The 22,365-nt window shown below is 36.6% G+C and overlaps 5 protein-coding genes across 7 annotated transcripts; all 5 read right to left on the bottom strand.

Annotated features, from left to right (window-relative positions):
• Nucleotides 1-1,712: 1,712 nt before the first annotated feature.
• LOC133615062 (metalloproteinase inhibitor 2-like) lies at nt 1,713-3,332 on the bottom strand. The gene is made up of 5 exons (XM_061973403.1): nt 3,117-3,332; nt 2,437-2,519; nt 2,271-2,373; nt 2,023-2,135; nt 1,713-1,956 (listed from the first exon to the last, which is right to left on the bottom strand). The coding sequence occupies exons 1-5, from the start codon at nt 3,244-3,246 to the stop codon at nt 1,780-1,782; spliced, it is 606 nt and encodes a 201-aa protein (XP_061829387.1). The 5' UTR covers nt 3,247-3,332; the 3' UTR covers nt 1,713-1,779.
• A 1,438-nt stretch (nt 3,333-4,770) lies between these two features.
• Nucleotides 4,771-6,442, bottom strand: LOC133615064 (metalloproteinase inhibitor 2-like). Its single transcript, XM_061973405.1, has 5 exons — nt 6,185-6,442; nt 5,496-5,578; nt 5,331-5,433; nt 5,093-5,205; nt 4,771-5,026 (listed from the first exon to the last, which is right to left on the bottom strand). The coding sequence occupies exons 1-5, from the start codon at nt 6,312-6,314 to the stop codon at nt 4,838-4,840; spliced, it is 618 nt and encodes a 205-aa protein (XP_061829389.1). The 5' UTR covers nt 6,315-6,442; the 3' UTR covers nt 4,771-4,837.
• A 2,898-nt stretch (nt 6,443-9,340) lies between these two features.
• LOC133615065 (metalloproteinase inhibitor 2-like) lies at nt 9,341-10,996 on the bottom strand. The gene is made up of 5 exons (XM_061973406.1): nt 10,741-10,996; nt 10,064-10,146; nt 9,899-10,001; nt 9,651-9,763; nt 9,341-9,584 (listed from the first exon to the last, which is right to left on the bottom strand). The coding sequence occupies exons 1-5, from the start codon at nt 10,868-10,870 to the stop codon at nt 9,408-9,410; spliced, it is 606 nt and encodes a 201-aa protein (XP_061829390.1). The 5' UTR covers nt 10,871-10,996; the 3' UTR covers nt 9,341-9,407.
• A 2,134-nt stretch (nt 10,997-13,130) lies between these two features.
• Nucleotides 13,131-14,751, bottom strand: LOC133615066 (metalloproteinase inhibitor 2-like). The gene is made up of 5 exons (XM_061973407.2): nt 14,539-14,751; nt 13,842-13,924; nt 13,676-13,778; nt 13,427-13,539; nt 13,131-13,360 (listed from the first exon to the last, which is right to left on the bottom strand). Exons 1-5 carry the CDS (start codon nt 14,666-14,668, stop codon nt 13,184-13,186), a joined length of 606 nt encoding a protein of 201 aa, XP_061829391.1. The 5' UTR covers nt 14,669-14,751; the 3' UTR covers nt 13,131-13,183.
• Nucleotides 14,752-15,952: 1,201 nt separating this feature from the next.
• On the bottom strand, nt 15,953-20,834 carry LOC133615067 (metalloproteinase inhibitor 2-like). 3 transcript variants are annotated; one of them, XM_061973411.2, is made up of 5 exons: nt 20,624-20,834; nt 16,684-16,766; nt 16,520-16,622; nt 16,263-16,375; nt 15,953-16,196 (listed from the first exon to the last, which is right to left on the bottom strand). In XM_061973411.2, the coding sequence occupies exons 1-5, from the start codon at nt 20,748-20,750 to the stop codon at nt 16,020-16,022; spliced, it is 603 nt and encodes a 200-aa protein (XP_061829395.1). In that variant the 5' UTR covers nt 20,751-20,834; the 3' UTR covers nt 15,953-16,019. The 3 variants fall into 3 exon arrangements, with proteins under 3 accessions (XP_061829395.1, XP_061829392.1, XP_061829393.1); XM_061973408.2 differs by lacking the exon at nt 20,624-20,834 and adding an exon at nt 17,367-17,588; XM_061973409.2 differs by lacking the exons at nt 15,953-16,196; nt 16,263-16,375; nt 16,520-16,622; nt 16,684-16,766 and adding exons at nt 18,765-19,008; nt 19,076-19,188; nt 19,316-19,418; nt 19,535-19,617 and having other exon boundaries at nt 20,624-20,830.
• Between the last annotated feature and the right edge of the window lie 1,531 nt (nt 20,835-22,365).

Genomic DNA, 22,365 nt, shown 5'->3' with positions numbered 1-22,365 from the left:
CCTGTGAATTAATTATCTATGGCCCCCAGAATGATATTTGATTAGTATTAGAACCGGCCCGCAGGCCACGGCCGCCTGCTGCTGTTTTGCACGCACCAATACTCCATCAGTGTTGGCGCTAAGAATTTTCAAAATGGGGTCTCAGGGACCCCATCAAGTCATAAAAAAGTGAATTTTTGGGGTCCCACTTTTTTGTAAGCGTTTTAAAAACAAATGATAAATGTATGCATTATCCTGTTATATCTCACATTCTATATTGTGTTTTGGAAAAAGGTTGTCATAAACGTTACTTAATTCATTAAATAAAATAATACAAAAGAAAACAAATTGTTATGCATATGTAAATTCATTCAGTTATAAACATTCATTCACTTTCTTCTGTCCTGATCTAAACTTTACCGCTGCTGGTATTTTTTTGCATATTTTTATTGTAATATTTTCAGAATGTGTTTGTTCTATTTTTGGCCAAAGTAAGACAAAGAAAACAAGCTGAAGTTGTCTTTATTTTTTAGTTTTAATGCCATGATTTTAATAGTCCGCCCCGCGTGTGCACAGATTTTCCTCCATGCGGCCCCTGAGCTCAAATGAGTTTGACACCCCTGGTTAGTGCATGTGCCTCACAATACAAAGGTCCTGGGTTCGATCCCCGGGCCTTTCTGTGTGGAGTTTGCATGTTCTTCCTGTGACTGCATGGGTTTCCTCCCACCTCCAAAGACATGCACCTGGGGATAGGTTGATTGGCAACACTAAATTGGCCCTAGTGTGTAAATATTGTCTATCTGTGTTGGCCCTGCGATGAGGTGGCGACTTGTCCAGGGTGTACCCCGCCTTCCGCCTGAATGCAGCTGAGATAGCCTCCAGCACCCCCGCGTCCCTAATAGGGACAAACGGTAGAAAATGGATGGATGATTGATTTCATCTTTGCACACACGTTACCTTTTTAATTTAAAACAAATGTGTGCTCTGTCTGTAACCATACTTGAGAGAAACTGCAGCACATTCTTGATGTGTATGTACTAAACAAAACTATACATGTAAGTTTGAAAAGCAGAGTTTTTGTTAGCTAAGAGGAAAAATCTATCAGATAATTTTTCTGGTCACAGGTTTGTCCAGTTTTTCGGTACTTTGGTGGACAAATATTTGCTCATTATACGGTTTCCACAGCAACTTGAGTCCCACAGTGCAGAGAAAAGACATGGAAAATAGGTTTACTGATACAAAAAACGAAGTTTACTTATTTTTCTTTATACAATACAAGTTGTCAATGTGTTGCGGCTCACAGGTAGATAATTTTTTTTAAATGCAGTAACATGTAAAACTTTATCCAATTTACCAACACATTTCCTCTTGACTTAGTCCTTAAAAATTAGCATTTTAGTACATGTCGGCTTTGGCTCTATATCCATGATTAACATTTTTAGGGGATTGTAAAAAAGGCAAGTTTATTTCGAACATGCCTACAATATAATGTAATACACATTCGCAGTTAAATTACAGCTCATCTAAATATTGGTTTGGAATCAGACCAGAATCATGCCAAAAAAAGCCAATCGGTGATTAAAATCCACAAGTTGCAGGTGGTGATTAAGACAAATGCAATAAAAGTTGAAGTAATGCATGGTTTTCTTGCTGAAGCAGTACTTTGTGCACAAGTGCTGAACTCATGATTGTCATTTTAAGAACATGCAATCTCATAGTAAAAAAACACTGCATTGCTTTAAATAGATTTATTCGTAATGGACATGTTTTGCATGAAGTTTTGAAGGTCTATAATGTTCATTAACCCTTTTTGAGTGAGGCGGCCTCCTGGTACCAGGAACAAGAACCATCCCTTCTCTTGATGCAAGCACATTGTTTGTCGTGCTCGTTATTGACCCAATTCCCCGTCATCCAGTCCGTCCACAAGCACTCAGTAGGACCAGTGATGTCACACAGGACAGCGGTGCAGCGATTGATCTGGAGGATAAAGCAAAGATTAGGATTTAATTTGAATGTAATTGACCATCAATTAGGTTTGCTTACCTTGCAATCACAGCCCATCTTATAACGTTCTACCAGGATCTTGTGGCTGCTTTTCCAGGGTAAAGGGTAGTTACAGGATGACACGTACAGAGACCCGTCTGGCTTCAGTTTGCCTGCAATTGAAAAGACAGGTGATGAAAATTTAAAGAATCCAAAAAGAAAAGAAGAAATGTCAGCTCTTTGCTAGTCATCTTCCTGTAGGAAAAAATAATTTTTAAATCTCAAATGTAGGGATTTTTTTTTTTTACCTGTGATATAATATTCTACACCTTTGTTCAGAGTCACACCACATGCTGCAGAGGAGGATGCAGTGCAGATGGTATCAAAGGGTCTGTTAGGGCCTTTCAAAATCTGGACAAAATACAAAAAATAAAAATGTGCATGCATGCATAGACACAATTGACAAACACTAACCTTGATCAGTTTAATGTCATACTTGATCTCATTGTCATATTTACCACCAACAGCCTTCTTTGCTACCACCTTTGCCTTGATGGCTAGAAACAAAAAAGAAGCCAGTTATTTGATTGGAATTAAAAACAATCTCCCTGAAACGAACAAAAAGGCATCAGTTTTAACAGTAAGGTGATTGTTATTAAATACAAGAAGCCACTTTAACCATGGCAGAGCTGTCGATCTCTAACAAGTATTTTATCTAAGCTCTCAGGGCACCTAAATGAATCATCTCAGAAGTAAACTTTCATTAGCAATACTTTGAAAATTACATATTTGTATGAATAGATGCCAACAGTGCAGTTTTAGTTAATGTTTTTACACTAATAAGACAGTAACTGAACCAGGAAGATGTTAAAAAAAAAAAAGTAGGTATAGCCTGGCATCACAACTTGATAAAAAGCTTTAAATACCTCTTGGCTGAAGCTTAAAATAAAAAGTAGCTAGAGTGTTACTCATTGCTATGCTTATCAATAGCTATTTTGGAATAAAGAATAAAAAAAAAACAATACTATCACAAGCAACACTAAGTCATCCTCTGAGAAAATTTCTAGAGAGCTGTTAATTATGCAGAAGGACCTTTAAAAGTTGGTTTCGCCAGACTTTTTAGCACAAAGTAAACATTTTAATGCTGAACTTACCAACATCTGATTGGCAAAACTGCATCTGTGGATGGTCATAAATACATGTGCAGGCGTGTGCTCCTTCTTGCAGCTGCCACATGCACAGCAGCACCAGGGGGAACACACAACACTTCATCCAACTCATCATGGAAGAAAATGTAGCTAAGAAAAGAAGGTTTGAGAGAAGTAATATAGAGGTGAGTCTGGGGTCTACTTCTACTTTCTTGAGGAGTGTGGATGAGCAGCCTTTTATTGCTGCAGGCTCCTCCCACACTCTCCATCACTCTCACAAGTGCATGATTGATTTCACCTTTGCACACACCTGTCTGTGACGTTCTTAATTAAAAAAAACAAAACAATAAATGATGAATGATGAAGAAACGACTTTCCCTTCCTGTCTGATCTATATGTACTGACCCACACAAAGAAGGCAAAGTGTGAAGTGAAGTGAAGTGAATTACATTTATATAGCGCTTTTTCTCAAGTGACTCAAAGCGCTTTACATTGTGAAACCCAATATCTAAGTTACATTTAAACCAGTGTGGGTGGCACTGGGAGCAGGTGGGTAAAGTGTCTTGCCCAAGGACACAACGGCAGTGACTAGGATGGCGGAAGCGGGGATCGAACCTGCAACCCTCAAGTTGCTGGCACGGCCGCTCTACCAATTGAGCGTTTATAATCCAATTTGTTTGGTTCTTTTTCCTCCAGCAAATGATGGCGAAGGGATTCACTGCACTATACAGCAGAGAAAGGACAGGGAGAGGCGTCTAATGTGGGTTCAAAAAATGTCTAATTTCTTTTTAATAGTATTTTACTAAACAAACACAATAAGTGTCATTTAAATAACACAATACAGTTTTTGCTAAACAAGAAAAACACATCAGATTTGGATAATTGGATGATTTCACCTTTGCACAAACCTGTTACCTCAACTAAAAAAAAGTGTGCAAACTGCAGCACGTTCTCTTTGTGTATGCACTAAACCAAACTATACATGTAAGTTTGAAAAGCAAGTTTTTGTTAGCTAACAGGAAAAATTTCAGATATTTTTTCTGGACACGTTTGTCCAGTTTTGTGTTGCTTTGGCAGAAATACTTGCTCATTAGACGGTTTCCACGGCAACTTTAGTTCCACAGTGCATAGAAAAGAGATTCAGCTCAGGAAAATAGGTTTGCGGATACAAAAAAATAAATGTACTTATTTTTCTTTATGCAATACCAGTTGTCAGTGTTAAGGCTCACAGGTAGATAACTTAAAACAATGCTAAACTATATCCAAATTACTAACACATTTCCTCTTGTTTGACATAGTACTTAAAATTAGCATTTCAGCTCATGTTGGCTTTGGCTTTATCCATGATTGAAACATTTTAGAGGATGTTTTCACTTGCAAGAAAGGCAAGTTTATTTAAAACATGCCTACAATACAATGTAATACACATTTCCAGTTAAAATACAGCACATCTAAATAGGAGGGGTTTGGAATCAGTCCAGAATCATGCCAAAAAAAAGCCAATCTGTGATTAAAATCCACAAATTACAGGTGTTAAGACAAATGCAATAAAAGTTGAAGCAATGCATGGTTTTCTTGCTGAAGCAGTAGTTTGTGCAGAAGTGCTGAACTCAAGATGGTCATTTTAAGAACATGCAATCTCATAGTAAAAAACACTGCATTGCTTTAAATAGATTTATTCATAATTGACATGTTTTGCATGAGGTTTTGAAGGTCTATAATGTTCATTAACCTTTTAAATAACCCTTTTTGGGTGAGGCGGCCTCCTGGTACCAGGAACAAGAACCATCCCTTCTCTTGATGCAAGCACATTGTTTGTCATGCTCGTTATTGACCCAATTCCCCGTCATCCAGTCCGTCCACAAGCACTCAGTAGGACCAGTGATGTCACACAGGACAGCGGTGCAGCGATTGATCTGGAGGATGAAGCAAAGATCAGGATTTAATTCAAATGTAATTGACCATCAATTAAGTTTGCTTACCTTGCAATCACAGCCCATCCTATAACGTTCTACCAGGATATTGTGGCTGCTTTTCCAGGGTAAAGGGGAGTTACAGGATGACACGTACAGAGACCCGTCTGGCTTCAGTTTGCCTGCAATGGGAAAGACAGGTGATCGAAAATTTAAAGAATCCAAAAAGAAAAGAAAAAAAGTCAGCTCTTTGCTAGTCATCTTCCTGTAGGAAAATATATATATATTTTTTTTTATTTTTATTTACCTGTGATATAATATTGTACACCTTTGTTCAGAGTCACACCACATGCTGCAGAGGAGGATGCAGTGCAGATGGTATCAAAGGGTCTGTTGGGGCCTTTCAAAATCTGGAAAAATACAAAAAATAAAAATGTGCATGCATACATAGACAAAATTGACAAATGCTAACCTTGATCAGTTTGATGTCATACTTGATCTCATTGTCATATTTACCACCAACAGCCTTCTTTGCAACCACCTTTGCCTTGATGGCTAGAGACAAAAGAGAAGCCAGTTATTCTTTGATGGGAATTAAAAACAATCTCCCTGAAACCAACAAAAAGCATCAGTTCAACAGTAAGGTGATTATTAAATATAAGAAGCCACTTTTAACATGACAGAGCTATCGTTCTCTAACAAGTATTTGATCTAAGCTCTCAGGGCACCTAAATGAATCATCTCAGAAGTAAACTTTCATTAGCAATACTTTAAAAGTTACATATTTAATTGTATGAATAGATGCCAACAGTGCAGTTTTAGTTAATGTTTTTACACTAATAAGACAGGAACTGAACCAGGAAGATGTTTTAAAAAAAAAAGTAGGTATAGCCTGGCATCACAACTTGATAAAAAGCTTATAAATACCTCTTGGCTGAAGCTTAAAATAAAAAGTAGCTAGAGTGTTACTCATTGCTATGCTTATCAATAGCCATTTTGGAACAAAGAATTAAAAAAAAAAAAAACAATACTATCACAAGCAACACTAAGTCATCCTCTGAGAAAATGTCTAGAGAGCTGTTAATTATGCAGAAGGACCTCTAAAAAGTTGTTTTTGCCAGACTTTTTAGCACAAAGTAAACATTTTAATGCTGAACTTACCAACATCTGATTGGCAAAACTGCGTCTGTGGATGGTCATAAATACATGTGCAGGCGTGTGCTCCTTCTTGCAGCTGCCACATGCACAGCAGCACCAGGGGGAACACACAACACTTCATCCAACTCATCATGGAAGAAAATGTAGCTAAGAAGAGACGATTTGAGAGAAGTAATACAGAGGTGAGTCTGGGGTCTACTTCTACTTTCTTGAGGAGGGTGGATGAGCAGCCTTTTATTGCTGCAGGCTCCTCCCACACTCTCCATCTCTCTCACAAGTGCATGATTGATTTCACCTTTGCACACACCTGTCTGTGATGTTTTTAATAAATAAATAAATAAATGATGAAATGATGAAGAAACGACTTTCCCTTCCTGTCTGATATATATGTACTGACCCACACAAAGAAGACAAAGGAAACATTTTTCATTTAATTTCATTTTTTTATTTATCTCCTTCATTGATGTGCATCTTTGAACGATAGACAATTAAACTTTAGAAACTAAACACACATTTACACACCAATGCCTGAGAAGGAGCAGGATGAAGAAAAATCGTATATTTTCCTGCCCCCTTCAACATAATACATAGTCTTATTCAATAGATATCATACAAACCAAACAAACATATCCAAATATAATGAAAACAAACAAAAAACACACAAAAAAACACAACAAGTGCAAAACTTCATGAAGTACAAACCGAACAAAAAAAATGTAATATACACCTCACGGGATAATACAAAACATTCATTATCCAATTTGTTTGGTTCTTTTTCTTTCAGCAAATGATGGCGAAGGGATTCACTGCACTATACAGCAGAGAAAGGACAGGGAGAGGCGGCTAATGTGGGTTCAAAAAATGTCTAATTACTAAACAACAAACAATAAGTGTAATTTGAATAACACAATACAGTGTTTGCTAACCAACAAGAAAAACATATCAGATTTGGATAATTTCATGATTGATTTAGGACAGCACGGTGGGACAGGGGTTAGTGCCTAAGTGTCAAAGTCAAGGGTTGCCAATTAAATTATCTACGGCCCCCAGGATGATATTTGATTAGTATTAGAACCGGCCTGCAGCCCACAGCCGCCTGCTGCTATTTTGCATGCACCAATACTCCATCAGTGTTGGCGCTAGGAATTTTCAAAATGGGGTGTCAGGAACCCCATCAAGTCATAAAAAAGTGAATTTTTGAAAACAATTGATAAACGTATGCATTATCCTGTTATATCTCACATTCTATATTGTTTTAGAAAAAGGTTATAAACATTACTTATTTCATTAAAAAAAATACGAAAGAAAACAAATTGTTATGCATATGTAAATGTATTCAGTTATAAACATTCATTCACTTTCTTCTGTCCTGGATCTAAAGTTTACCGCTGCTGGTATTTTTTTCTATATTTTCATTGTAATATTTTCAGAAAATGTACTTATTTTTCTTAATGCAATACAAGTTGTCAATGTGTTGCAACTCACAAGTAGATATTTTTTTAAATCCAGCAACATGTAAAACTATATCCATGTCGGCTTTGGCTCTAAATCCATGATTAACATTTTTAGGGGATGTTTTCACTGGTAAGCAGAGGTGGGTAGAGTAGCCAGAAATTGTACTCAAGTAAGAGTACTGTTACTTTAGAGATTTATTACTCAAGTAAAAGTAAGGAGTAGTCACCCAAATATTTACTTGAGTAAAAGTAACAAGTATGTTGTGAAAAAACTACTCAAGTACTGAGTAACTGATGAGTAACATACACACACATATCATATACATATATATATATATACATACACATACACACATATATATATATATATATACACACACATATATATATATATATATATATACACACATTTATATATATATATATATATATACACACACATATATATATACAGTATATAATTTATATTTATTTATTTTGCAGTTTTTGTTTACATGTTAAAGGTGTTTTAATGAATATACATGCATGTTTAACACATATAGATTCCTTTCTTTCATGAAGACAATAATATAAGTTGGTGTATTACCTGATTCTGATGACTTGCATTGACTGTAATCAGACAGTAGTGCTGATAGCGTCCACGTTTTCAAATGGAGGAGAAAAAAAGTTCCTCATTTCTGTCTAATACCACATGAAAGTGGTTGGTTTTTCGCATCTTATCTGTCCAGCTTCCATATTCGTTTTTATACACTTTACAAGAAATACATTGGCGGCAAACTCCGTAGCTTGCTAGCTTGTTTGCGCTGGCTTTCGGATTTTGAAAGCGCTGGCGCGATGGAGCAGCACTTTTATTGTGAAGACAGGAACTGTGCAGTCAGTCTTTAGGCTTGTGACGGAATGTACGTTTGAAATAAAAAAAGTGTCTTTTTTCCTTCACACTTTTGATTGATTGATTGAAACTTGTATTAGTAGATTGCACAGTACAGTACATATTCCGTACAATTGACCACTAAATGGTAACACCCCAATAAGTTTTTCAACTTGTTTAAGTCAGGTCATGTGACCGCCTGGCTCTGTTTGATTGGTCCAACGTCACCAGTGACTGCATCTGATTGGTGGAACGGAGTCAAACGTCACCAGTGACTGCATTTTATTGGTGGAACGAAGTGAAACGTCACCAGTAAGGCAGGCATTTTGAAGGTCTGTCTGACAGACCAAAACAAACAAAGCGTGCATTAACAGATCGATAAAAATTAGTAGCGAGCTGAATGTAGATAAAAGTAGCGGAGTAAAAGTAGCGTTTCTTCTCTATAAATATACTCAAGTAAAAGTAAAAGTAAGTTGCATTAAAACTACTCTTAGAAGTACAATTTATCCCAAAAGTTACTCAAGTAGATGTAACGGAGTAAATGTAGCGCGTTACTACCCACCTCTGCTGGTAAGAAACATGCCTACAATATAATGTAATACACATTTCCAGTTAAATTACAGCTCATCTAAATATTGGTTTGGAATCAGTCCAGAATCATGCCACAAAAAAGCCAATCAGTGATTAAATCCACAAATTACAGGTGTTGGTTAAGACAAATGCAATAAAAGTTGAAGTAATGCATGGTTTTCTTGCTGAAGCAGTACTTTGTGCATTCGTGCTGAACTCCTGATTGTCATTTTAAGAACATGCAATCTCATAGTAAAAAACACTGCATTGCTTTAAATAGATTTATTCGTAATTGACATGTTTTGCATGAGGTTTTGAAGGTCTATAATGTTCATTAACCCTTTTTGGGTGAGGCGGCCTCCTGGTACCAGGAACAAGAACCATCCCTTCTCTTGATGCACGCACATTGTTTGTCGTGCTCGTTATTGACCCAATTCCCCGTCATCCAGTCCGTCCACAAGCACTCAGTAGGACCAGTGATGTCACACAGGACAGCGGTGCAGCGATTGATCTGGAGGATAAAGCAAAGATCAGGATTTAATTCAAATGTAATTTACCATCAATTAGGTTTGTTTACCTTGCAATCACAGCCCATCTTATAACGTTCTACCAGGATCTTGTGGCTGCTTTTCCAGGGTAAAGGGTAGTTACAGGATGACACGTACAGAGACCCGTCTGGCTTCAGTTTGCCTGCAATGGAAAAGACAGGTGAAGAATATTTAAAGATACCTAAAAGAAAAGAAAAAAAAGTCAGCTCTTTGCTAGTCATCTTCCTGTAGGAAAATATAATTTTTAAATCTCAAATGTAAGGATTTTTTTTTTTACCTGTGATAAAATACTCTACACCTTTGTTCAGAGTCACACCACATGCTGCAGAGGAGGATGCAGTGCAGATGGTATCAAAGGGTCTGTTAGGGCCTTTCAAAATCTGGAAAAATACAAAAAATAAAAATGTGCATGCATACATAGACAAAATTGACAAATACTAACCTTGATCAGTTTGATGTCATACTTGATCTCATTGTCATATTTACCACCAACAGCCTTCTTTGCAACCACCTTTGCCTTGATGGCTAGAAACAAAAAAAGCCAGTTAATCTTTGATGGGAATTAAAAACAATCTCCATGAAACCAACAAAAGGCATCAGCTCAACAGTAAGGTGATTGTTATTAAATACAAAAAGCCACTTTTAACATGACAGAGCTATCGATGAAGTATTTTATCTAAGCTCTCAGGGCACCTAAATGAATCATCTCAGAAGTAAACTTTCATTAGCAATACTTTAAAAGTTACATATTTAATTGTATGAATAGATGTCAACAGTGCAGTTTTAGTTAATGTTTTTACACTAATAAGACAGGAACTGAACCAGGAAGATGTTAAAAAAAAAAGTAGGTATAGCCTGGCATCACAACTTGATAAAAAGCTTATAAATACCTCTTGGCTGAAGCATAAAATAAAAAGTAGCTAGAGTGTTAGTCATTGCTATGCTTATCAATAGCCATTTTGGAATACTTTTTTTTTTTTAAACAATACCATCACAAGCAACACTAAGTCATCCTCTGAGAAAATGTCTAGAGAGCTGTTAATTAAGCAGAAGGACCTTTAAAAAGTTGGTTTTGCCAGACTTTTTAGCACAAAGTGAACATTTTAATGCTGAACTTACCAACATCTGATTGGCAAAACTGCGTCTGTGGATGGTCATAAATACATGTGCAGGCGTGTGCTCCTTCTTGCAGCTGCCACATGCACAGCAGCACCAGGGGGAACACACAACACTTCATCCAACTCATCATAGAAGAAAATGTAGCTAAGAAGAGAAGGTTTGAGAGAAGTAATACAGAGGTGAGTCTGGGGTCTACTTCTACTTTCTTGAGGAGGGTGGATGAGCAGCCTTTTATTGCTGCAGGCTCCTCCCACACTCTCCATCACTCTCACAAGTGCATGATTGATTTCACCTTTGCACACACCTGTCTGTAATGTTTTTAATAAATAAATGATGAAATGATGAATGATGAAGAAACGACTTTCCCTTCCTGTCTGATCTATATGTACTGACCCACACAAAGAAGGCAAAGGCAACATTCATAATCCAATTTGTTTGGTGCTTTTTCCTCCAGCAAATGATGGCGAAGGGATTCACTGCACTATACAGCAGAGAAAGGACAGGGAGAGGCGGCTAATGTGGGTTCAAAAAATGTCTAATTACTAAACAACAAACAATAAGTGTAATTTGAATAACACAATACAGTTTTTGCTAACCAACAAGAAAAACATATCAGATTTGGATAATTTGATGATTGATTTAGGGCAGCAAGGTGGCACAGGGGTTAGTACCTAAGTGTCAAAGTCAAGGGTTGCCAATTTAATTATCTATGACCCCCGGGATGATATTTGATTAGTATTAGAACCGGCCCGCAGGCCACAGCCGCATGCTGCTGTTTTGCACGCACCAATACTCCATCAGTGTTGGCGTTAAGAATTTTCAAAATGGGGTCCCAGGAACCCCATCAAGTCATAAAAAAGTAAATTTTTGGGGTCCCACTTTTTTGTAAGCATTTTGAAAACAAATGATAAATGTATCCTGTTATATCTCACATGCTATATTGTGTTTTGGAAAAAGGTTGTCATAAACGTTACTTAATTCATTAAAAAAAAAATACAAAGGAAAACAAATTGTTATGCATATGTACATTTATTCAGTTATAAACATTCATTCACTTTCTTCTGTCCTGGATCTAAACTTTACCGCTGCTGGAATTTTTCTGTATATTTTTATTGTAATATTTTCAGAATGTGGTTGTTCTATTTTTGGCCAAAGTGACACAAAGAAAACAAGCTGAAGTTGTCTTTATTTTTTAGTTTTAATGCCATGATTTTAATAGTCCGCCCCGCGTGTGCACAGATTTTCCTCCATGCGGCCCCTGAGCTAGAATGAGTTTGACACCCCTGGTTAGTGCATGTGCCTCACAATACAAAGGTCCTGGGTTCGATCCCCGGGCCTTTCTGTGTGGAGTTTGCATGTTCTTCCCGTGACTGCATGGGCTTCCTCCCACCTCCAAAGACATGCACCTGGGGATAGGTTGATTGGCAACACTAAATTGACCCTAGTGTGTGAATGTTGTCTGTCTGTGTTGGCCCTGCGATGAGGTGGCGACTTGTCCAGGGTGTACCCCGCCTTCCGCCTGAATGCAGCTGAGATAGGCTCCAGCACCCCCGCGTCCCTAATAGGGACAAGTGGTAGAAAATGGATGGATGATTGATTTCATCATTGCACACATGTTACCTTTTTAATTTAAAACAAATGTGTGCTCTGTCTGTAACCATACTTGAGAGAAACTGCAGCACATTCTTGATGTGTATGTACTAAACCAAACTATACATGTAAGTTTGAAAAGCGGAGTTTTTGTTAGCTAAGAGGAAAAATGTATCAGATAATTTTTCTGAACACAGGTTTGTCCAGTTTTTTGGTACTTTGGCGGACAAATATTTGCTCATTATACGGTTTCCACAGCAACTTGAGTCCCACAGTGCAGAGAAAAGACATGGAAAATAGGTTTACTGATACAAAAAACTAAATTTACTTTTTCTTTATGCAATACAAGTTCTCATGTGTTGCGGCTCACAGGTAGATAACTTTTTAAATGCAGTAACATGTAAAACTATATATCTTATTTACCAACACATTTCCTCTTGACTTAGTCCTTAAAAAGTAGCATTTCAGTTCATGTCGGCTTTGGCTCTATATCAATGATTAACATTTTTAAGTGATGTTTTCACTGGTAAGAAAGGCAAGTTTACTTCGAACATGCCTGCAATGTAATACACATTTACAGTTAAATTACAGCTCATCTAAATATTAGTTTGGAATCAGACCAGAATCATGCCACATAAAGCCAATCTGATTAAAATCCACAAATTACAGGTGTTGAAGACAAATGCAATAAAAGTTGAAGTAATGCATGGTTTTCTTGCTGAATCAGTACTTTGTGCAGAAGTGCTGAACTCAAGATGGTCATTTTAAGAACATGCAATCTTATAGTAAAAGACACTGCATTGCTTTAAATATATTTATTCGTAATTGAAATTTTGAAGGTCTATAATATTCATTAACCCTTTTTGGCTGAGGCGGCCTCCTGGTACCAGGAACAAGAACCATCCCTTCTCTTGATGCAAGCACATTGTTTGTCGTGCTCGTTATTGACCCAATTCCCCGTCATCCAGTCCGTCCACAAGCACTCAGTAGGACCAGTGATGTCACACAGGACAGCGGTGCAGCGATTGATCTGGAGGATAAAGCAAAGTTTAGGATTTAATTCAAATGTAATTGCCCATCAATTAAGTTTGCTTACCTTGCAATCACAGCCCATCTTATAACGTTCTACCAGGATCTTGTGGCTGCTTTTCCAGGGTAAAGGGTAGTTACAGGATGACACGTACAGAGACCCGTCTGGCTTCAGTTTGCCTGCAATGGGAAAGACAGGTGATTGAAAATTTAAAGAATCCAAAAAGAAAAGAAAACAAAGTCAGCTCTTTGCTAGTCATCTTCCTGTAGGAAAATATAATTTTTAAATCTCAAATGTAAGGATTTTTTTTTTTACCTGTGATAAAATATTCTACACCTTTGTTCAGAGTCACACCACATGCTGCAGAGGAGGATGCAGTGCAGATGGTATCAAAGGGTCTGTTAGGGCCTTTCAAAATCTGGAAAAATACAAAAAATAAAAATGTGCATGCATACATAGCCATAATTGTCAAATTACTAACCTTGATCAGTTTGATGTCATACTTGATCTCATTGTCATATTTACCACCAACAGCCTTCTTTGCAACCACCTTTGCCTTGATGGCTAGAAACAAAAAAGAAGCCAGTTATTCTTTGATTGGAATTAAAAACAATCTCCATGAAACCAACAAAAGGCATCAGCTCAACAGTTGGGTGATTGTTATTAAATACAAGCCACTTTTAACATGACAGAGCTATCGATCTCTAACAAGTATTTTATCTAAGCTCTCAGGGCACCTAAATGAATCATCTCAGAAGTAAACTTTCATTAGCAATACTTTGAAAATTACATATTTAAACTGTATGAATAGATGCCAACAGTGCAGTTTTAGTTAATGTTTTTACACTAAGACAGGAACTAACCAAGAAGATGTTTAAAAAAAAAAAAAAAGAGGTATAGCCTGGCATCACAACTTGATAAAAAGCTTATAAATACCTCTTGGCTGAAGCTTAAAATAAAAAGTAGCTAGAGTGTTACTCATTGCTATGCTTATCAATAGCCATTTTGGAATACTTTTTTTTTTCTTTTTTTTTTTTTTAAACAATACCATCACAAGCAACACTAAGTCATCCTCTGAGAAAATGTCTAGAGAGCTGTTAATTATGCAGAAGGACCTTTAAAAAGTTGGTTTTGCCAGACTTTTTAGCACAAAGTGAACATTTTAATGCTGAACTTACCAACATCTGATTGGCAAAACTGCGTCTGTGGATGGTCATAAATACATGTGCAGGCGTGTGCTCCTTCTTGCAGCTGCCACATGCACAGCAGCACCAGGGGGAACACACAACACTTCATCCAACTCATCATGGAAGAAAATGTAGCTAAGAAGAGACGATTTGAGAGAAGTAATACAGAGGTGAGTCTGGGGTCTACTTCTACTTTCTTTAAGAGGGTGGATGAGCAGCCTTTTATTGCTGCAGGCTCCTCCCACACTCTCCATCACTCACACAAGTGCATGATTGATTTCACCTTTGCACACACCTGTCTGTGACGTTCTTAATTAAAAAAACAAAACAATGAATGATGAAGAAACGACTTTTCCTTCCTGGCTGATCTATATGTACTGACCCACACAAAGAAGGCAAAGGCAACGTTCATAATCCAATTTGTTTGGTTCTTTTTCCTCCAGCAAATGATGGCGAAGGGATTCACTGCACTATACAGCAGAGAAAGGACAGGGAGAGGCGGATAATGTGGGTTCAAAAAATGTCCAATTTCTTTTTAATAGTATTTTACTAAACAAACACGATAAGTGTCATTTGAATAACAATACAGTTTTTGCTAACCAACAAGAAAAACACATCAGATTTGGATAATTGGATGATTTCACCTTTGCACACACCTGTTACCTTTTTAATTAAAAAATAAAGTGTGCAAACTGCATGTTCTTTGATGTGTATGTACTAAACCAAACCTACATGTAAGTTTGAAAAGCGAGTTTTTGTTAGCCAACAGGAAAAATTGCAGATATTTTTTCTGGACACATTTGTCCAGTTTTGTGTTGCTTTGGCAGAAATACTTGCTCATTAGACGGTTTCCACAGCAACTTGAGTTCCACAGTGCATAGAAAAGAGAGATTCAGCTCAGGAAAATAGGTCTGCAGATACAAAAAACTAAATGTACTTATTTTTCTTTATGCAATACAAGTCAATGTTAACACTCACAGGTAGATAACTTAAAACAATGCTAAAACTATATCCAATTTACAGATTTCTTGTTTGACATAGTACTTAAAATTAGCATTTCAGCTCATGTTGGCTTTGGCTTTATCCATGATTGAAACATTTTAGAGGATGTTTTCACTTGCAAGAAAGGCAAGTTTATTTCAAACATGCCTACAATACAATTTAATACACATTTCCAGCTAAATTACAGCACATCTAAATAGGAGGGGTTTGGAATCAGTCCAGAATCATGGCAAAAAAAAAAAACCAATCTGATTAAAATCCACAAAAAAACAGGTTTTAAGACAAATGCAATAAAAGTTGAAGTAATGCATGGTTTTCTTGCTGAAGCAGAAATTTGTGCAGAAGCGCTGAACTCAAGATGGTCATTTTAAGAACATGCAATCTCATAGTAAAAAACACTGCATTGCTTTAAATAGATTTATTCGTAATTGACATGTTTTGCATGAGGTTTTGAAGGTCTATAATGTTCATTAACCCTTTTTGGATGAGGCGGCCTCCTGGTACCAGGAACAAGAACCATCCCTTCTCTTGATGCAAGCACATTGTTTCTCGTGCTCGTTGTTGACCCAATTCCCCGTCATCCAGTCCGTCCACAAGCACTCAGTAGGACCAGTGATGTCACACAGGACAGCGGTGCAGCGATTGATCTGGAGGATAAAGCAAAGATTAGGATTTAATTCAAATGTAATTGCCCATCAATTAAGTTTGCTTACCTTGCAATCACAGCCCATCTTATAACGTTCTACCAGGATCTTGTGGCTGCTTTTCCAGGGTAAAGGGTAGTTACAGGATGACACGTACAGAGACCCGTCTGGCTTCAGTTTGCCTGCAATGGAAAAGACAGGTGATTGAAAAATTAAAGAATCCGAAAAGAAAAAAAGAAAAAAGTCAGACAAGCTCTTTTCTAGTCAACTGCCTGTAGGAAAATACAATTTTGAAATCTCAAATGTAAGGATTTTTTTTTTTTTACCTGTGATGAAATATTGTACACCTTTGTTCAGAGTCACACCACATGCTGCTGAGGAGGATGCAGTGCCGATGGTATCAAAGGGTCTGTTAGGGCCTTTCAAAATCTGGAATAATTCAAAAAATAAAAATGTGCATGCATACATAGACAAAATTAACATTACAAACCTTGATCAGTTTGATGTCATACTTGATCTCATTGTTATATTTACCACCAACAGCCTTCTTTGCAACCACCTTTGCCTTGATGGCTAGAGACAAAAAAGAAGCCAGTTATTCTTTGATGGGATTTAAAAACAATCTCCATGAAACCGACAAAAAGCATCAGCTCAACAGTAAGGTGATTATTAAATACAAGAAGCCACTTTTAACATGACAGAGCTATCGATCTCTAACAAGTATTTTATCTAAGCTCTCAGGGCACCTAAATGAATCATCTCAGAAGTAAACTTATTAGCAATACTTTGAAATGTACATATTTAAATTGTATGAATAGATGCCAACAGTGCAGTTTTAGTTAATGTTTTTACACTAATAAGACAGGAACTGAACCAGAAAGATGTTTTTTTTTAAAAGTAGGTATAGCCTGGCATCACAACTTGATAAAAAGCTTATAAATACCTCTTGGCTGAAGCATAAAATAAAAAGTAGCTAGAGTGTTACTCATTGCTATGCTTATCAATAGCCATTTTGGAATTAAAAATTAAAAATAAACAATACCATCGCAAGCAACACTAAGTCATCTTCTGAGAAAATGTCAAAAGAGCTTTTAAATTATGCAGAAGGACCTTTAAAAAAATAGTTTTGCCAGACTTTTTAGCACAAAGTGAACAATTTAATGCTGAACTTACCAACATCTGATTGGCAAAACTGCATCTGTGGATGGTCATAAATACATGTGCAGGCGTGTGCTCCTTCTTGCAGCTGCCACATGCACAGCAGCACCAGGGGGAACACACAACACTTCATCCAACTCATCATGGAAAAAAATGTAGCTAAGAAAAGATGATTTGAGAGAAGTAATACAGTGGTGAGTCTGGGGTCTACTTCTACTTTCTTGAGGAGGGTGGATGATCAGCCTTTTATTGCTGCAGGCTCCTCCCACACTCTCCATCACTCTCACAAGTGCATGATTGATTTCACCTTTGCACACACCTGTCTGTGACGTTCTTAATTAAAAAAAACAAAACAATGAATGATGAAGAAACGACTTTCCCTTCCTGTCTGATCTATATGTACTGACCCACACAAAGAAGGCAAAGGCAACGTTCATAATCCAATTTGTTTGGTTCTTTTTCCTCCAGCAAATGATGGCGGAGGGATTCACTGCACTATACAGCAGAGAAAGGACAGGGAGAGGCGGCTAATGTGGGTTCAAAAAATGTCTAATTTCTTTTTAATAGTATTTTACTAAACAAACAATAAGTGTCATTTAAATAACACAATACAGTTTTTGCTAACCAACAAGAAAAACACATCAGATTTGAATAATTGGATGATTTCACCTTTGCACACACCTGTTACCTTTTTAATTAAAAATAAAGTGTGCAAACTGCAGCACGTTCTTTGATGTGTATGTACTAAACCAAACTATACATGTAAAATTGAAAAGAGTTTTTGTTAGCTAACAGGAAACATTTCAGATATTTTTTCTGGACACGTTTGTCCAGTTTTGTGTTACTTTGGCAGAAATACTTGCTCATTAGACGGTTTCCTTAGCAACTTTAATTCCACAGTGCATAGAAAAGAGATTCAGCTCAGGAAAATAGGTTTGCGGATACAAAAAACTAAATGTACCCTTTTTTCTTTATGCAATACCAGTTAGTGTTAAGGCTCACATGTAGATAACTTAAAACAATGCTAAAACTATATCCAATTTACAAACACATTTCTTGTTTGACATATATACTTAAAATTAGAATTTCAGCTCATGTTGGCTTTGGCTTTATCCATGATTGAAATATTTTAGAGGATGTTTTCACTTGCAAGAAAGGCAAGTTTATTTCAAACATGCCTACAATACAATACACACATTTTCAGTTAAATTACAGCACATCTAAATAGGAGGGGTTTGGATTCAGTCCAGAATCATGCCAAAAAAAAAAGCCAATCTGTGATTAAAATCCACAAAAAACAGGTGTTAAGACAAATGCAATAAAAGTTGAAGTAATGCACGGTTTTCTTGCAGAAGCGCTGAACTCAAGATGGTCATTTTAAGACCATGCAATCTCATAGTAAAAAACACTGCATTGCTTTAAATAGATTTATTCGTAATTGACATGTTTTGCATGAGGTTTTGAAGGTCTATAATGTTCATTAACCCTTTTTGGGTGAGGCGGCCTCCTGGTACCAGGAACAAGAACCATCCCTTCTCTTTATGCAAGCACATTGTTTGTCGTGCTCGTTATTGACCCAATTCCCCGTCATCCAGGCCGTCCACAAGCACTCAGTAGGACCAGTGATGTCACACAGGACAGCGGTGCAGCGATTGATCTGGAGGATAAAGCAAAGTTTAGGATTTAAATTCAAATGTAATTGACCATCAATTAGGTTTGCGTACCTTGCAATCACAGCCCATCTTATAACGTTCTACCAGGATCTTGTGGCTGCTTTTCCAGGGTAAAGGGTAGTTACAGGATGACACGTACAGAGACCCGTCTGGCTTCAGTTTGCCTGCAATGGAAAAGACAGGTGATCGAAAATCCAAAGAATCTGAAAATGTCAAGTCAGACAAGATCTTTTCTAGTCATCTCCCTGTAGGAAAATAGTTTTGAAATCTTTTATTTTTTTTTTTTTTTACCTGTGATAAAATATTCTACACCTTTGTTCAGAGTCACACCACATGCTGCAGAAGAGGATGCAGTGCAGATGGTACTAAAGTGTCTGTTAGGGCCTTTCAAAATCTGGAAAATTAAAAAAAAAATTGCATGCATACATAGACAAAATTATTAACATTACTAACCTTTATCAGTTTGTCATACTTTATCTCATTGTCAAATGTACCATTAACATTACTAACCTTTATCAGTTTGATGTCATACTTAATCTCATTGTCAAATTTACCACCAACAGCCTTCTTTGCAACCACCTTTGCCTTGATGGCTAGAAGAAAAAAGCCAGTTAATCTTTGATTGGAATTAAAAACAATCTCCCTAAAACCAACAAAAAGGCATCAGTTAAACAGTAAGTTGATTATTAAATACAAAAAGCCACTTTTAACATGACAGAGCTAGCATTCTCTAACAAGTATTTTATATAAGCTCTCAGGGCACCTAAATGCATCATCTCAGAAGTAAACTTTAATCATTTGAACATTTTATAATTTAATTGTATAAAGAGAAGTCAAAAACAGTGCTTTTAGGTGATGTTTTAAGCAGCATTTTACACTAACTGAACCAGACGTTAAAAAGTAGGTATAGCCTGGCATCTACATTTCATTAAAAAAATAAATAAAACTTGAATACCTTTTGGCTGATGAGTAAAACATAATTATTTATTTTTTTATAGTTAGCAGGGGTCCCCAAACTTTTTGACTCGGGGGCCGCATTGGGTTAAAAAAAAATTTGGCCGGGGGCCAGGCTGTACACACAGTCATTTAACATCAACTAACATTGATGTTTACATTATCGATGTTCACATTATCAATGGGAAAATTCATTTTTAGACAATATGATTTGCCTGAGCGGCTAGGAGACACAGAGAGTAACAAGCGGTAGAAAATGGATTAGAAAGGAAAGATTAAAAAAATTAAAAATTAAAATAAAAATTAACTTGGGACTTCCTGTGGGCCGGATTTTGGATGCTGGGGGGCCGGATCCGGCCCGCGGGCCGTAGTTTGGGGACCGCTGGTCTAAAGTCTTCATTACTGTCATTAGCAACACCACTTTGCTAGCTGAGAAAATAAGAGACTTATAAAAGTTGGCATTGCCACACTTCGGCACAAATTGACAGGAAATCATTGAGGGGGGAAAATAAAATAAGACAGCAAATGATTCATATTAGCAATACTTTCCACAGTATTCCCTCTTAACATGCAAGGATAATTCATGGATGCAAACATTAAATATGTACAACCAAACATTAACTAACATTTTAATGTTGAACTTACCAACATCTGATTGGCAAAACTGCGTCTGTGGATGGTCATAAATACATGTGCAGGCTTGTGCTCCTTGCAGCTGCCACATGCACAGCAGCACCAGGGGGAACACACAACACTTCATCCAACTCATCATGGAAGAAAATGTAGCTAAGAAGAGACGATTTGGGGAAGATAAATTCAGCTAGAAAATATTCTGGAGTCCTTTCTTGAGGGTGGATGAGCAGCCTTTTATTGCTGCAGGCTCCTCCCACACTCTCCATCACTCTCACAAGTGCATGATTGATATCACCTTTGCACACACCTGTCTGTGACGTTTTTAATGAAAAAACTGTTGAGTGCCCAGAAATCACTTGATAAATAAATAAATAAATACCAACACTTGTTTTGTTCTTTCCGATCTATATCTACTGAACGATACAAAAAGGCAAACTATCAAAAAAATCAAGCAGACTTTTAGGGATAGTATCACCTTTGCATCATTAATAGCTCGTATAGAAGGATTTTATTGGAGTGGAAATCACAAGGCCTCCCTATGGTTTAATCACCTCAGGTTTTTCTTAGATTTAGAGAAAATTAAATATAATCTGAGGGGTACAACTAAACAATTTGACTTTACCTGGGGCTGCATAATTAGTTACATAGCTAAATTAAAGACACGATAGGTTAAATGTGACTCACTGTTGACAATGAACCTTTCCACTTACCTCAATTCCTTTTTTTGTTGTTGTTGTTGTTGTTTTTATTCAGTGACACTTCTCTGTATGTTTGATTTTTATTAATTTATTTATTTTTTCTCCTTTTAGTCAATGTGATTCTCTGCTTGTGGTGAAGAGGAAGGCAGTACATTACTACCCAATGTGACTGAAATGTAGGTTTTTTAATTTATTTTTTTTAATTAAATTTTTTTTACTGGGAAGGAACAAAAAAAAATGTCCGTCTTTGCACTACCTGTGATTTTCATTTTTGTTGTTAATTTTTTTCCTTTCAGTTACTGTGATTGTCTGTCTGCTTGTGGTGAAGAGGAAGGCAGTACATTTGCTACCCGCTGTGACTGACATGTAGGACGGGGAGCGGGAGGGGGTGTTATTATTTTACTTTTATTATTTTTTGTAATTTTTTATTTTGGTATTTTTTGGGGAGGGGGGGAAACCAAAAAAAGTGTCTGTTTTCTCAGTATCTGTATTATGATGTCCCTGTCAAATGAATAAATAAATAAATATTAATTAAAAAAAAAAAGGCAAAGGCAACATTCATAATCCAATTTGTTTGGTGCTATTCCCTCTTTACTTTTTCCTCTCTACTCCCCAATACAGCAGCGAAGGGACAGGGAGTGGCGGTTAATGTGGGTTAATAAAATGTCCAATTCTCTACTAATAGTAAATAACTACTCTAAATCACACACACAATGTATACAACACAATAAAGTTGTATATATATATATATATATATATATATATATATATATATATATATATATATATATATATATATATATATATATATACAGTAGAGGCATTCAGTGCGTTTTCTTTATATTCATGACTATTTACATTGTAGATTGTCACTGAAGGCATCAAAACTATGACACCGGTGAAGTGGAAACCATTTCAGGTGACTACCTTTCATGTTTTCAGTTATTTCACTTTTCTTTGTTAATTACATAACTCCACATGTGTCTATTCATAGTTTTGATGCCTTCAGTGACAATCTACAATGTAAATAGTCATGAAAATTAAAAAAACGCATTG

The sequence above is a fragment of the Nerophis lumbriciformis genome, linkage group LG22, assembly GCF_033978685.3.
Source record: "Nerophis lumbriciformis linkage group LG22, RoL_Nlum_v2.1, whole genome shotgun sequence".
Classification (NCBI taxonomy): Eukaryota; Metazoa; Chordata; class Actinopteri; order Syngnathiformes; family Syngnathidae; genus Nerophis; species Nerophis lumbriciformis.
Note: the sequence above shows the minus strand (reverse complement) of the source record. Positions and strands in the feature narration are given on the sequence as shown.

Excerpts from the sequence above, each read along its gene's own strand:
- LOC133615064 (XM_061973405.1), bottom strand. The coding sequence starts at position 6,314 with ATGATGAGTTGGATGAAGTGTTGTGTGTTCCCCCTGGTGCTGCTGTGC. Across the intron at positions 5,434-5,495 it reads ATGACATCAAACTGATCAAG|ATTTTGAAAGGCCCCAACAG; the intron begins GTTAGCATTTGT and ends GTATTTTTCCAG. Across the intron at positions 5,027-5,092 it reads GGATGGGCTGTGATTGCAAG|ATCAATCGCTGCACCGCTGT; the intron begins GTAAGCAAACTT and ends TTCATCCTCCAG.
- LOC133615065 (XM_061973406.1), bottom strand. The coding sequence starts at position 10,870 with ATGATGAGTTGGATGAAGTGTTGTGTGTTCCCCCTGGTGCTGCTGTGC. Across the intron at positions 10,002-10,063 it reads ATGACATCAAACTGATCAAG|ATTTTGAAAGGCCCTAACAG; the intron begins GTTAGTATTTGT and ends GTATTTTTCCAG. Across the intron at positions 9,764-9,898 it reads TGTAGAGTATTTTATCACAG|GCAAACTGAAGCCAGACGGG; the intron begins GTAAAAAAAAAA and ends TTTCCATTGCAG.
- LOC133615062 (XM_061973403.1), bottom strand. The coding sequence starts at position 3,246 with ATGATGAGTTGGATGAAGTGTTGTGTGTTCCCCCTGGTGCTGCTGTGC. Across the intron at positions 2,374-2,436 it reads ATGACATTAAACTGATCAAG|ATTTTGAAAGGCCCTAACAG; the intron begins GTTAGTGTTTGT and ends TATTTTGTCCAG. Across the intron at positions 1,957-2,022 it reads AGATGGGCTGTGATTGCAAG|ATCAATCGCTGCACCGCTGT; the intron begins GTAAGCAAACCT and ends TTTATCCTCCAG.
- LOC133615066 (XM_061973407.2), bottom strand. The coding sequence starts at position 14,668 with ATGATGAGTTGGATGAAGTGTTGTGTGTTCCCCCTGGTGCTGCTGTGC. Across the intron at positions 13,540-13,675 it reads TGTAGAATATTTTATCACAG|GCAAACTGAAGCCAGACGGG; the intron begins GTAAAAAAAAAA and ends TTCCCATTGCAG. Across the intron at positions 13,361-13,426 it reads AGATGGGCTGTGATTGCAAG|ATCAATCGCTGCACCGCTGT; the intron begins GTAAGCAAACTT and ends TTTATCCTCCAG.
- LOC133615067 (XM_061973408.2), bottom strand. The coding sequence starts at position 17,496 with ATGATGAGTTGGATGAAGTGTTGTGTGTTCCCCCTGGTGCTGCTGTGC. Across the intron at positions 16,623-16,683 it reads ATGACATCAAACTGATCAAG|ATTTTGAAAGGCCCTAACAG; the intron begins GTTTGTAATGTT and ends GAATTATTCCAG. Across the intron at positions 16,376-16,519 it reads TGTACAATATTTCATCACAG|GCAAACTGAAGCCAGACGGG; the intron begins GTAAAAAAAAAA and ends TTTCCATTGCAG.